Source organism: Centruroides sculpturatus, unplaced genomic scaffold (assembly GCF_000671375.1).
Source record: "Centruroides sculpturatus isolate CEXI.00-Female unplaced genomic scaffold, Cexi_2.0 scaffold1081, whole genome shotgun sequence".
NCBI lineage: Eukaryota > Metazoa > Arthropoda > Arachnida > Scorpiones > Buthidae > Centruroides > Centruroides sculpturatus.
In genome coordinates, this window is record NW_019385377.1 from 117,127 (window position 1) to 132,089 (window position 14,963).

Consider the following 14,963-nt stretch of genomic DNA (forward strand, 5'->3'; position numbering starts at 1 on the left):
ATCACATTGGTCAACATTTTCCAGATAGCGATCTTTTTTAATGAAGTATAATTATTAAATATATATATATATATATATATATATATATACATACAGTGGTGCCTATTCATTTAATTCATTTTAGAAGACCATTTGAACTCTGAATCAGTCAAAGTTCAACTCAATTTTCCCCATTATAAATAATGGAAAGTGAATTAATCCATTCCCAGACCCTAAACAATATCCATTTCAATAAACTTGAACAACAAATACGCATAATTTAATATAAAAATAACACAATTAAATGCTCTAAATAATAAATTAAAACATGAAAACAACAAATAAAATATGTAAATACTGTATAATAAAATAAAAATTGCATTTATCCAAACCAAGTTTGTTACCTTTATCACTAAATGTTCCTTCTAAAAGCAAAAAGTAATCACAGTTTTTTTTAAATGCTGAATTTATAAAATTAATGTGTGTTACACATTTTAACATAAAATATATGTTATAATAAAATGAATTTTCTTCTTAAAAAAATATACTTTGGCAATTGATCTGCCAAAGTATATGGTACAATGGTTTACAAAATGCATTTTGTAAAGTGTTATTGCATTAATTACATATCAGATGTAATTTCAATTATCATATTATTAATTAACCTTGGACCAAATATTAAATAAATATAAAGTGGAACCTCTATATTCGTAATATTTTGATGCCTTTTTTATTTTTCCATATTCATCAGTATTTTCTGTATTTGTTGTCATTCGCAACACTGGAAGTGGCACTGCAATCGCACGTCTGCACCGATCAGCTAGCCATGTTAGCTAGCTGTAGTTAATCAGTCTGCTTTATGTGGTTGTCGTGTGTGTTGTTGAGTTATTGAAAAATAATCAATGTGAGAAACCAAGTTCCAATCACTCCAAAGTGTCATCCAAATGTTGCTATAGTCAACCAAAATACAAATACATTCAATGAAAATGTAATTGCCTACTTCAGAAAAGTTTTAAAAAGCAGACAAAAACACACAACACTGAACAAGTTCTTTATTAAATCAACTGCTACTGAATCATCGACAGAACAGACCTCATGATCATAATTGGAGTTGCCTAATGTTTTAAAGGAAGAATGAAGGAAGAGGGAGAAGTAAATTTTCTTAAGGGTTTTTGGCTATAACAGATAACTTATGCCTTTTCTGTTTTAAGCAGGAAATTTCTTTCTTCACTATTTTTTTTTTTTAATTTCTGATTTTTTTGTTTCTCTGTTTATTTTATATTTTTGCGGCACTTGCAAAAGGCCAAATGGCCACAGTGTCTTTTGAGATTAAAGATTTTAATTGATATGTCTTCTTATTCTAAACAATACTACATTAATATTACTGTTTTTCCCCTTCTACCACTATACTGTATTTATTTAGTACAATAAAGATAAAGTTTTACAAACAATATAATTTTTATTTTTGTACCTTTTTTTCAGCATGGGAACAGATTAATTGAATATTAGTTATTTATTATGAGAAAAATTTTTTCTATATTTGTCATATTCCATATTTGTTAGATCCTCAGAAACAGATTAATGACAAATATAGAGGTTTCACTGTAAAAGATTATTTAAGAATCAAAAAATTTTTAATTGTTAGAAAATTCTATAGCTTTCCTAAATAAAATCCTCTAATATTCTCTATTTTCCAAAAATATAAAATATCCCCATTTTCTAGATTATTAAGCTGAATTACCAATCTGTAATATATGTTACTTTCTACTTACACAACTTTGATTATATATGCTTGTAATAAAAATAATATATTTTAAAAAATACAATATAAAATTCTTACTATTTCCTTTAAAATTAAAGGTAATATTCAATTTTATAACTTAACCACTTACATTTTTGTCTTTCAGTTAATGGACCTCTGCAACATGCTGATATACCACAGGCCATTTCTTTAAAATCTATATGCCCATCTTGATTTTCATCAAATGCATTAAAAATTCCTGTAACAAATGTTTTTCAGTTACAAAGCACTAAACTGTATAAATGAAGAATGATACTTTATTGATCATTAAGTCAAAAGTATGCTGAAGAATGTATCATTTATTATTTTTAATTATTATTTACTTTAAATTAAAAAATAGACAGCACAAACTCCATAAGAGAGTATTTTATCTTAAAATCTTTTCTTATAAATGCACTTATGATTTATTATTGCTTGGATTTTAAAAAATCAAATCTATCTGCATTAATTAATATTACTTATTTTGTCTATATTTTAATGTATGCATACATATGTTTTTTCATCTTTTAATAATTTAGCAAAAAATTACTGCTTTTTCTATTATTCTGAGGCCATATAATTCTTATTAAGCACACTACTTTTACTTCAAGTTAATGTATGAATTATTTCATTTATTAAATCAATAACTTAAAAAATCTGCTTTACTGGAAGTCTGTTATTTAATGTAAATTAGTGAGTTCAAATAAAGCAAATTTTTAAGCTATTCACACTACTTTTAAAAAATGACTTTGAGTTAATTGTAATTAGGGAATTCGATCCCGGTCCTTATTTCTAATCCCGGGATTTCGGGATTATACTTATTCGATCCCGGGATTATTTCAGTATTGAGGGTTAATAAAAAATAAGAAAATCTTACAGAAATTAAAAATCAAAATTTAGACAAAAATCAACGTATTTTACGGTATACACCTAGTTAATTTAATCACTCTAATTAATCAGACTTACAGTCAGACTAACCAGACTTAAAATCACTGTCTTCATGTTAAATTTATTCTTTTTTAAGCATCACTGAGATCTCTTTAAACTCACATAAATTGAAAAAACCTTTATGTAACAAACTATGCAAATAAACGTTGAAAATTAACAAAAATCTCTCTTAACATCGACTAAATAGACTACTTTCATATAACAACCTAGTAAGTAGGTAGTAAAGTAAGTTTCTTAGCAAAAAGTATTTAAAAATAATATTAATCAGTCACATTTTTCTTAAATATAAAGAAAACTAATCTAATAGGAACATTCTAATTTGAATTGCGAAAATATGATCTGAGAAATAACAACGCATCCAGTGTCTCATCACCAAGTCTGCTTCTCAATTTGTTGCACATATATGCAGCTGCTGAGAAAACGCGTTTAGGTTTGATGGAAGTTGGAGGAATCGTTAGTAAATACTTATAAGCTTCGAGGACACGGGGAGGATGGAAGAAAACAGTCCGGTCGACACGGATCGGGATTGTAGGAGTAAAGGCTACAATCCCGATTGTTTCGATCATTGTAAGCATGTCTTTCTAAAAATAAACGCGTTAATTTTGTAAATTCGGTCTCTGTGTGAGTCTCTCAGCGTCCAGCAAACCACTACCCCGAAACGTAAAAAGACTTTCTCGCATCATCCTGACAGATCGCGGGCAAGGCGAGGGTCGTAACCTTTTCACCTAAGGTCGACCCCCCTAAGCGAGAGGCGTCGGGTCTATATTAACCACACTGGCAAAACAAGATGGCTGACACATTGACAGGTAAAACGCACTGAGTAGTGCTCTCGACTGCGCCAGAAAATCGATTGGCGCCCGCGAAAATTCAAAAATACAAAAATGAAGTATATTACCAAGTAACCCAGTGAGAACTGCTTGCCTATCATTTTAGTTGAAAATACAAGAAGTTTTATTCCAAGCAAGCATCGCAAGCCCGCTTGGTTAATTTCTGCTGCTTGCTTGGAATAAAATTTCTTGTATTTTATATTAAAATGATAGGCAAGCAATTCTGTTAAAAGCACTGGCACTGAACGTTTCGCTTCATGCAGTCTATTTTGCAATTTTTTTAAAATGATGTCAATCCCGAAAATCCGGGATTAGGAAAACTTAATCCCGAAAATTTTGGGACTGAAAAGTGGTCGGGATCCCGGGATCCCGATTTTCGAGATCCCGGGATCAAATCCTCTAATTATATTAATTTTCATTACTATCAGTTATATTTTAATAATATAAATTATTAAACTATATAAATATAAAAATGATAAAACTTAGTAAACAAATAAAAAAAATATTCAATTGCTATCTTACCTTCACATAACAGAGATGGAACTGGTGGTGATAATAATGGATTCAATGTTTCTAAGTCAAATTTTCCAGTTCTAGATTGTGTTTTTAAGACCCAATATCTCTTTTCCAGCTCAATTATATCAGTTTCTTCCACTGAAAAATAAATTACAACCATTACTGTTACATAAATAATATTTGGAACTTGATCACTTGAAATCCAATTTTAAATTAATTTAGCTAGAAATATCTGATTTTATAAACAATGCCTACAGTTGTAATTTATGGCAACATATGATTTTATACACTAATCCCATGTTAACTTGATAAACTTGTGATTATAAAACTATTTTTGGAACCATATAAAAAAATTTCTAACAAATATTCTATTTTTGCTTAATAACTATATATTGCAATATGTAAATAGTAACTATGTGTTCTGCATTCACTGAAGATTTATATGATGAATACTCTTTTCCAAAAGAATTTTTATTCATTACTCTTGTAATTTCAAGAGAATAAAATAATAATTATAAATAAATATAATTAATGTTTAATTTGCATTTATTTTGTGAACATTGATTATATTTAATTTAACACTTCTAAGACACAAATAATTTTTTCCTTTAAAATTTATTGATAATTAATATTTGATTACCTTAAATATATGATTTCAGAAAATTGCAATTAAATTTCTGAAATACTAAAACTTATTTTTATAAGATCTTATATTATTAAATAAATCTCAACTTTATTTAAATAGAAACTCAATTTTAAAAATAATCAAAACTGCTTTAATTACAATAAAATATATTTTTTATTCTAATTACAAATTCATTAAAAACCTATGTTTCATTATATAAAATGAAATTAACTTACAATGTGTGACTCCTGCTAATGTTTGGTAAAAAGTTGGCGTTTCTAAATCATTGGACAAACTCACAGTAGATATATCACTGAGCAACCATCTTGTCAATGTTGTTGCATCTTTATTTATTAATAACCAATCACGAAATTCTTCAAATGTTACTCTTTCACTCTAAAAATATATAAAGACAATATTCGGTTAAATTTAAGATCATTTATAACTAATTAAAAACAATGTCAAATTAGCATATCAACAATTCCAATAATAATTAAAAAAAGATATATCAATAGTTTAACCATTTTGTGATATTCATTAAGTTAATAATCTAAATTAAACTGAACAGAATTTATAAAAAGTTACATATTGCAATGTCATATCGAACCTTGATTTTGCACTTTTTGAACATCTAAAGCATAGATGTTATTGTGAGGAAGCAGAAGTTCTTATATTCGAACTAGTATGTAATATTAATATTGTTCTAGTTATGTAACAATTGTTGTTAGTAGCTACCTGAGAAAGTCTCCCATTACATTTTCTTGAAGGCAACACAGCACTTTCTCGTGATCTTTTAACCTCTGGAAGGCCGATATCGTCCGTGANATCAATAAACTTAGTTGTATCTTCCCAATAATTGAGAAAAGGATATTTTTGACCATATTTAGCAGAGCCATAAAGTTGATTAAAAACCTTTAATATAAGTAAAATTTTTGTTTATCTATGTTTGTAAGATATAAAGATTTAATAGTGAGAACTTATATTATTAAATAAATCTCAACTTTATTTAAATAGAAACTCAATTTTAAAAATAATCAAAACTGCTTTAATTACAATAAAATATATTTTTTATTCTAATTACAAATTCATTAAAAACCTATGTTTCATTATATAAAATGAAATTAACTTACAATGTGTGACTCCTGCTAATGTTTGGTAAAAAGTTGGCGTTTCTAAATCATTGGACAAACTCACAGTAGATATATCACTGAGCAACCATCTTGTCAATGTTGTTGCATCTTTATTTATTAATAACCAATCACGAAATTCTTCAAATGTTACTCTTTCACTCTAAAAATATATAAAGACAATATTCGGTTAAATTTAAGATCATTTATAACTAATTAAAAACAATGTCAAATTAGCATATCAACAATTCCAATAATAATTAAAAAAAGATATATCAATAGTTTAACCATTTTGTGATATTCATTAAGTTAATAATCTAAATTAAACTGAACAGAATTTATAAAAAGTTACATATTGCAATGTCATATCGAACCTTGATTTTGCACTTTTTGAACATCTAAAGCATAGATGTTATTGTGAGGAAGCAGAAGTTCTTATATTCGAACTAGTATGTAATATTAATATTGTTCTAGTTATGTAACAATTGTTGTTAGTAGCTACCTGAGAAAGTCTCCCATTACATTTTCTTGAAGGCAACACAGCACTTTCTCGTGATCTTTTAACCTCTGGAAGGCCGATATCGTCCGTGAATATCACCAGAGGTGGCCGAAAATAGTCAGTCATCATCCGTCCTTCCGAAAAGGAAACCCACACCAATTACTCCCAGAATATCATCGACCAGTGCCATTTGGATACCTTGTGCCATCATTGTGCTAGTGGATATTATATTGGAACTAATCACCATCGGAACTATTATCAAACAAGAGCTCCATCGAGAGATCACCTTTTATCACCAGGTATTTATGCAACTCGCTCTCGTTATGTGTTATGTGTTACTCTCTCTCTCCGCGACAAAACTTAGAACCCTGTATCCTTTCCAATTTATTTTTGATTAAATCCTTGTTGATTGTTAATTGCAGGTAGAGTCTCTTTCACACGCTGTCTCTCAATTGGCTGACATTACAAATCCATCTGTCCACTTACGGGACCACTCACGCGACAGTGTGAATAGTAATTACCATCTTGGCTTCCGTGTTCTGATAAACACAGTGGTGTCAATCCTGACAGGGTATCAAGGAGGTGCTGACCCTAAGGTCACATTATACTATTGCAATTTCCATTAAAAACTAGTTTAAATAACAACACACAACATTTTAACAGATTTAGAAAGTATGACTTTTCTTCATTTAAACTTACCATAAAATTATTAATTATATAATATAAAAGAAATCAGTTAATACAATATTCAAATTTCAACAGCATGAAATTAGAATTAGTTTTGAAATCTTTCTTATTAATACATGTAATGACTAGAATTTGAATTTTAGTTAGTTTTTAGAAACAAAATGTAGTCAACACTTATAAATATAAAAATTTTATGAAGTATTTTTATTCAAGCATTTACCTCAATAAAACAATCAGCAACAGCTTCAGGAACAAATCCTCCATCACAGGATTGAACCAATTTAACCATTTCTTCTTTAACAACATATGCTCCAGATTCATTAGCACACAAATTGAATATAACTATAAAAATATAATATTATTATAAATTTAGTCAATTTGAAAAATATATCAATATATATATATAAATATATATAAACAAACTACAGTAGAGCGTCGATTTTCCAAAAGTCAATCATCCGAAAGAATTCCAGTCGGCAAATTTAAATTTTCACCAGTGCTGTGGCGCTTCAATCTTTGGCTATGTCTTGGGCTACTCAAATATTTTATGTTTTTGATACTGAATTAACATCTGAAGTATAATTTTTTTATTGTTTTTATATTTTTGGATATATTTATTTTGTTTGTAAAAAATAAAAAAATAATTTTTAACGATACAATAGTCTTTGTTAGGCTTAACATCGATGAAAATTCAACGCGAAGCGACACGCAACGGAGAAAAATTTTAACATCGGATACGCTAAACTATTTTTTTGTACATAAATCGGTTATCCGAAATATCAGTTATACGAACAACCCCAGTCCCCAATTGATTCGGAAAATCGACGCTCTACTGTATATTTGAATGAATATTTAATCTACTGTAACATGTATAAAATAATGTATAAAAAAATTTAATAAAAAATATGAGGATATAAAAATAATGTTTTTTAAATATTTATTATAAGCAATGTTTTAATATGATGAATAATAATTTGAATATTCATTTTACTATTATTATTATTATCATCATCATCATTTACATATCAGAAACAGGTGTATCATTTGCAATGACACAAACATTTATGATATGTAAATGAATATATTTATGACATTTATGTTCTATTATTATGTAAGAAACAAAAGCAATTTATGTAATCTCTTGATTAATATACAGAAATTTTTATTACAATATTTTATTTGTAATATTTATTTTAACAAATATTGACTATTTCCAGACTTTTCATGTTAAAATTCTATTCTAAAAATTTTATTTGAATTGCTCAAACAAATATATTTCTTCACTTTTATTTATTTCAGTATAGGATTGAAACAAAAGTTTGTTTGGGTATTTACATAATTGCTTGTTTGTGTTACCTGTGTTGTATTAATGAAGTTTTAACTGTAACTAAACTGTAAGTCTAGTTACAGTTATTTTTTAAAATTCTGTTAGCTTTTAAGAAAAAAACATTAAAATGGAAGATAAAAAGTACATTTTTGGCATGCTCTATTATTTCTGAAAAGGAAAATATGTGATAAAAACTGAAAGAAAATATGTGCTGTATGTATATAGGGAGGATACAATTACTTATCAAATATGCCAGAAATGGTTTGCAAAATTTAGGGCAAGAGATTTTTCTCTTGAAGATGCACCTCAGTCAGGATTGTCCTCAACCATAAATGATGATTTAATCCAAAATGATCAGCATAGAACAACACAGGAGATAGTTGACACCTTAAAAATATCCTAAACATCTGTTGTCAGACATTTGGCTAGCCTTGGATACACTTCCTGTTACGATGTTTAGGTTCCTCATCAGTTAAGTGAACAAAACCTTATTGAGCATGTTTCCGCTAAGCCGAGGTCACACCATGAGATTTCCAGTTGCGAAAGCAACCGCAACTGCAACAAGCATGAATCGCACATGTCTTCTCATGGTCATACATTGCTTGCTGATATTGCAACTCGGAAACATGTGACCCTATAATAAACCAATAAAATTACAGTAGCTTGTTTTTGACTATTTTCATGAGTTTACCAACGTTTTACATTCTATTTCAAGGTATATACAGAATTTTAGTCACTTTTCTTATTAAAATGGCAAGCAGTTCCTTTTCTGCAATAAATACAAGAAAAAAGGCAATCATTTTGATAGAGCTGGCAAGAATACACGAAAAGATAAAATCTACAATAAAACGAAGAATTAAAATCCCACAGGCATATGTAAGCCTGAATAAGCTCAATAAATCTCAATTCTGTAAAAGTATCAATCCTTTAACTTTCCTCCATGATGTTGAACTATTTTCAATGTTGTCACCGTATGACGTGGCACAAAGGCCGTCAAATGCCTTTGTGGCACTAAAGTCATGGTCACAATGTGTGACCATGACTTTAGTGATTCACTTTTAAAAATTCAATTATGATGATCCATTTTTAAAGCAATTAATAACAAGCGATGAAAAATGGATTGTTTACAACAATATTCAATGCAAGAGATCTTGGAGTAAGCCAGGTGATTCACCAGTGCTGCAATCTAATGCTGGTTTGCATCCCAGAAAATTAATGATTTCAGTTTAGTGGGATTGGAAAGGGGTTCTTTATTACAAGCTTTACAAGGGTTCTTTATTATCAAACAATTAATTCTGATAAATATTGTCTCCAACTGGATAAACTGAAGGATGCAGTGCATCAAAAACATCTGGAACTTGCAAATCAACAGGAGTGATATTCCGTCATGATAATGGAAGGCTGCACATATCATTGGATGTGGCAAAAATTTCTAGACTTTCAGTAGGATGTTTTGAGTCACACTGCATATTCTCCCTCAAACCATTATCTTTTTTGTTTGTTGCAGAATAATTTAAATGGTACAGAATTTTAATCTTCAGAAGGTATCAAAAATCACATTGATGATTTCTTCAATCAGAAACCCACCCAATTCTACACAGATGTAATTATGAAACTATCCATCAAATGGCATAAGGTTATTAAACAGAAAGACAAATTTATAGTGGATTAAAGATTTTTATTTATCCCAAAATAGTGTATTTTATTTCTCTCTAAAATCTGAATGAACTTTTGGTTCAACCCTATACAACTGATTTAAGAGTTCATTTTATTATTCTGTTCATATATCATAGAAATCATAACATTATTCAGCAATTCATGCAATCTATTGCAGTTAAGCTAGTTTCACTTTAAAAACAAAAAAAGTAAGATTAATCAAATTATATAACAGGTTTGAGTAATAAAACTAAGATTATTAAGATTAACTGTTTTTGCTAACAAAAATTTTTTATTACAATTTATGCTTCAGCTTTGATTAAGGGACTGATATCAATTGTTCCAGAGTTTACAAACTACTTCATTATATTTTTCAAAACTCTTTGTCAAAGAGAAAACAAACAATATCAAATAAATATTTGAGTTTCTTTGAAAAATGGTTCCAGTTGGATGCTAGAGATTTGAAGAATGCTAATTATGAGCATAAAAATAAAGTTTTGATAAAAGTTGCAATTATATTGAAATTACTATTTTCTACAAATCTTCTTCTTGTTTTTTATATCATATAAAAATTTCTTTACAACTGTAATGATTTCCACTGCTTTATTAATGATATTTACATTTTTAAGCCATCAAATAAATTTAAATCTAAAAGGAAATACTTCAGATTCTGAATATGGTATGTATTATATTCAAATCTTTATAAAGTATTTCAAATGAACTAGTTAAATTCTACTGTTTCAACAATGATATTTTTTAAGGCAAATATGAAAAATAAAACCACATCTATTAATTTTTAATCATTCAGAACTTTTTAAATATATATATTCTTTTTAAAATGTCAAACTGACATTGGATCCATCCAAGACTATATAAAGCAAATTCTTTCATTTAAGACCTGAAACATCTTTATTAAATAATAAAAGTATATCAAATGCTATAGAATGACTAAAAAACTAAAGGTCACAACTTCATTCTTCTTATTCTAAAATTCAGTTTTATCTGTTGACATTTTGCAATTTTGTTTTATGTCTCATAACTGCTCAATGTCTCCTTTGACATTTCTTTAAAGAATAGAATGATCCATATAGTATTATATAAAGTAGTGGTTACATTTTGCAATTTTCAGTCATGCAGACAACTAAGATGGTAGTCCCACTAACTAGTAAATTCCCTCTGAATACTGAATGAATGCAACTGCAACTAAAAACAAAAAGTTTGTTGTCCTTGAACTGACTACAAGTGTGCAGTCAATGAACAAATGTTTATTTCATCCTAACTATTTAAAATGATGGCAAAGTAAAACACCAACTTGGAATCACAATTTTAATAGATTTGATCCATAATCAAAAAATGTCTGTGGAGAATTTCTTCACTAAAATTAGTGCTTTTCTATTTAATAAAAAATAAGACATTGAGTAAATTATAGAAAAGATTCCAGTCTACGATCCCTCACATAAACATGAAGTAAGATTTACTTAAATATGTTAACAATTTCAAAATCTTTACTAATGGGAGGAAATCAGTCAAAGGTTTAGAACTAATTTTGATCTGCTGTAAACAATAAAACAAAAAAAACTGAATTTTTCTTATATGCAAGTGATTATATCATTGTGTATTAAGAAGAAATGTTTAGAATCTCACAAGAAGCCACTGAATGAATTCTCTCCTTTGGTTTCTCAAATGAGACATCTACATTTATATTCTCTGACAGCAGAGCAGTTCTGCTATTAATATCAAATAATCAAAATAAAAACCCCCTTATATATGTGATACATAGTACTCACCCAAGAAAGCAAAAATATACATATTCAATTCCATTAAATTTCCTGTACATTTTTGCTTTCTTGAATTAAGAGTCACTCTGAACTCATGACAACAATCAAGTAGGTGATACGATAAAAAAAACATTATAAAATTAAATACTTACATCTGATCTTTTCATCTTTCTTTCCTCTTGTGAGTAAAACAAGGCCACAAAGTAAATCTTTAAAAGTGATTCCTTTATGAGTGCCACCACAAGCTTGAAATATATGCTGTAAAATATTTTAAATATGTGTAATTCATTTTCAAAATTAATTTTATTTTAAGATTAGAATCTATTAAAAAAAAACAAATTTACACAAATTTTAATATGTACAGTACTTTATATAGACAAAAATAGTAAAAGAAACCATTTTAATTACATTTTATTCATCTAAAATATTTTTTAACAGTTTTTGCAATTACATTTCTTATTTTATTTATATAGTAATGAGAGAATAATAATAATAATAATAAGTCACCATCTTGCTGTGGTGAGAGCTCAGTAATTCTGATGAACCACAGAGCTATGCCAGCTGGAGCATCTGCTCCTGGTATGGTCACTCATGCTAGTGAGGTCTGTGGAGAGAAATGAAGCCAAAAGTGATTGAACCCATATCTGTGGAGATCTAACCATGGTGATAACACAATCCAAGTGTAATATCAGCTTGGGCATCAGCCGGATTAACAAGGTCCGTGCTCATGAGTTAGGCAGAGGCTCACATTCAAAAAATATGTTAGTCTCTCTAGGCCACCAGTAACATTGGTCCAAGTATGGCTACTGCAATGCCCACACCAGTTTTGGGGAAAATTTTGTGGTTTCTGAGACAATCAACCACAAACCACTAAGGCAGATAAAACCATGCCAACAGATAAAATAGACATCAGAAATGAATGAGTTTATCATCTGTACTTACTACACCATCACAAACTCAAAACAGATATGACAACATACAGACATCAGTTAAATCACTTATTTTGACAACATTATTCTCACCTCAGTCACAAGGGATGTTGAACAAAAAAGAACAATTATACATAACCTTATACCACAAACAATGCTAGAACATATCAAACAACAAATTGCAGAACAATTACATCAACAAATAAATATTCCCAACATCAACAACAATCACATAAACCATCACGATCATCAAGAGATATATTGACAATACTGTTCCTTTCATCACTATTTTCACTGCTGCTGACAATATCAACACTTCTTCACTGCTTAAAATAGAGTCAGGTTTAATTCACACTCTCTCTCTCTTCTTTTCCAGGAATCACTAACTAAATCTACAATTTGGAAATGTGCACAATGGCTGCACATTTCCAAAATCAACACTTCTAAACTAGTAGGGAAAATGCTACATTATGTGAACACTTGTATATTACCAGATTGCACTCATTATATTTCTACTCTCAGATATCCATACACTAGTCCAGGGATCGGCAGCAACCTTTCAGTGGTGTTAAGTTATAGTGTTATTCCGAGCGCTAACATGACTCTACCAAGTTATTATATATGTTATCAAAATTAGTAAAGTTATAACAGAATTCAAAAATGTATAATTTTGAAGTTATGTTATTAATTAAATTATGTTTTTACATGTGAAACACTTGCATAACATGTAGATGGAGAGACAGAGCATAAGCTCTTGTGCTGTAATAGAAATTTACAAACAAGAGATTCGTTTTTAATGTACCACAGCCTTTGCTGAACTATGACTTCCACTTAAATGATTAATTAATAATTAAAATATAATTTTTACTACATTTCTATTCAATCAGAGTGCCACTGAAAACCATCTTGTGTGCCATAGGTTGCTGACCTTTGCACTCTCTATTCTGGTGTAGTCACAGTAGTGACCTACCATGGACTAAAATTACATCCATAGACAGAAGTACACAAATAAAAAACCCTTCAGAAGCCTGCCTGGCAAAGAAGAACAGAAACACAAATAAACAATATTAGACAGCAGCTAGGCATGCTAACACAATATACTAATAACAAAACAACACCTAAATTAATGAAACAACTAAAAAAACTTTTTCAAGAAAATTAAAACACATACCAAGCATAAACAACACAATGTCCACAGAAAGTTTAAATTTATGCTGCTTTTTAGGAAGTTTAAATATTGAAAGTTCAAAGTTATGAGCAGTTCTGTTACAAATGTCAACCTTCTAGTATGACAACAGGTAAGAGGTCTGGCCAGTTTGTAGCTGGCTCATGTTCAAACACTGAGATATAATTTAAAAATTTTGCACTTTCCACATTTGGTTGTTGGTAGCTTGTTACTATAGCAGTGAGTTTTTGTTTATAAATTCAAGGTGTATCAGAAAGTGATATTCAAATAAAATTTTTGAACAACAAGGAATTTCAGGTTGGTGTATAGTAAAAAGAGTCAAAAAAATCTTGAATCAACATTTCTCAGTACATTGTTGTTTGGGTAATTAAATGCAAAGGCATGAAACATCAAGCTCAAAGAAATGGTGAAACATTCACTTCCAGATAAAGCCTCAGATGACCTGTATCAAGCAAATCATCACAAAGATGATTGGAAGAAACTGGTGAAGGGATCTAATCCTATTACCAAAATGAAGTTACTAAGTGTTGTGGGATTTCTCAACATACTGTTAACACTATCTTTTGTAAAAGATTTGGATCTTCAAACAAGAAAGATCAAAATAATTTATTTTGTCTTTTTGAACACTATATACTATATACTATTACTATTTGAACACTATAAACTATATACTATTAATAGTATATAGTCAAGGTTAATGTTTATGTGTGGATCCTTTATTATGATGGACAATGACTTTTGTTAATTTCACATGGTATACTTCAATATTTAAATATGGTTTTAATACTTAGTTAATGTAATAGTTTGCATTAATCGGTGTTCTTGAGAACTTTATATAGGAGAAGGGTTCCTCATCTGGTCATCTACCTACAACCTAAAGTATCAGGCCAACCTTCAATACAATAAGTCAACCATAGTTGAACCTGTTGTCCACATTTAACATAGCAAATCTGGAATTAATTATGTATGCATAGAAGAGATTCCCATTAAATCACCCTATGCCAGTCTGATGGACTGTTTCAGCTTGGAGTTTTAAAGCAATCTCTCAAAGATTGCATGACAACTACTGCTGTTGGAATTTGACTTTGAAGTGCTGGAT

General features: G+C 29.1%; 1 protein-coding gene across 1 annotated transcript in view; it reads right to left on the reverse strand.

Moving 5' to 3' along the window:
- The window catches only part of LOC111638318 (ubiquitin carboxyl-terminal hydrolase 32-like), a 158,206-nt gene that overhangs the window by 103,946 nt on the left and 39,297 nt on the right, over positions 1 to 14,963 (reverse strand). Inside the window, exons 3-9 of the mRNA XM_023384009.1 lie at positions 11,902 to 12,007; positions 7,209 to 7,330; positions 5,806 to 5,965; positions 5,411 to 5,520; positions 4,912 to 5,071; positions 4,057 to 4,188; positions 1,843 to 1,979 (exon numbers count right to left, since the gene is read on the reverse strand). Of these exons, the coding sequence (XP_023239777.1) occupies positions 1,843 to 1,979; positions 4,057 to 4,188; positions 4,912 to 5,071; positions 5,411 to 5,520; positions 5,806 to 5,965; positions 7,209 to 7,330; positions 11,902 to 12,007 (927 nt within the window). The remainder of the gene's footprint in view (positions 1 to 1,842; positions 1,980 to 4,056; positions 4,189 to 4,911; positions 5,072 to 5,410; positions 5,521 to 5,805; positions 5,966 to 7,208; positions 7,331 to 11,901; positions 12,008 to 14,963) is intronic.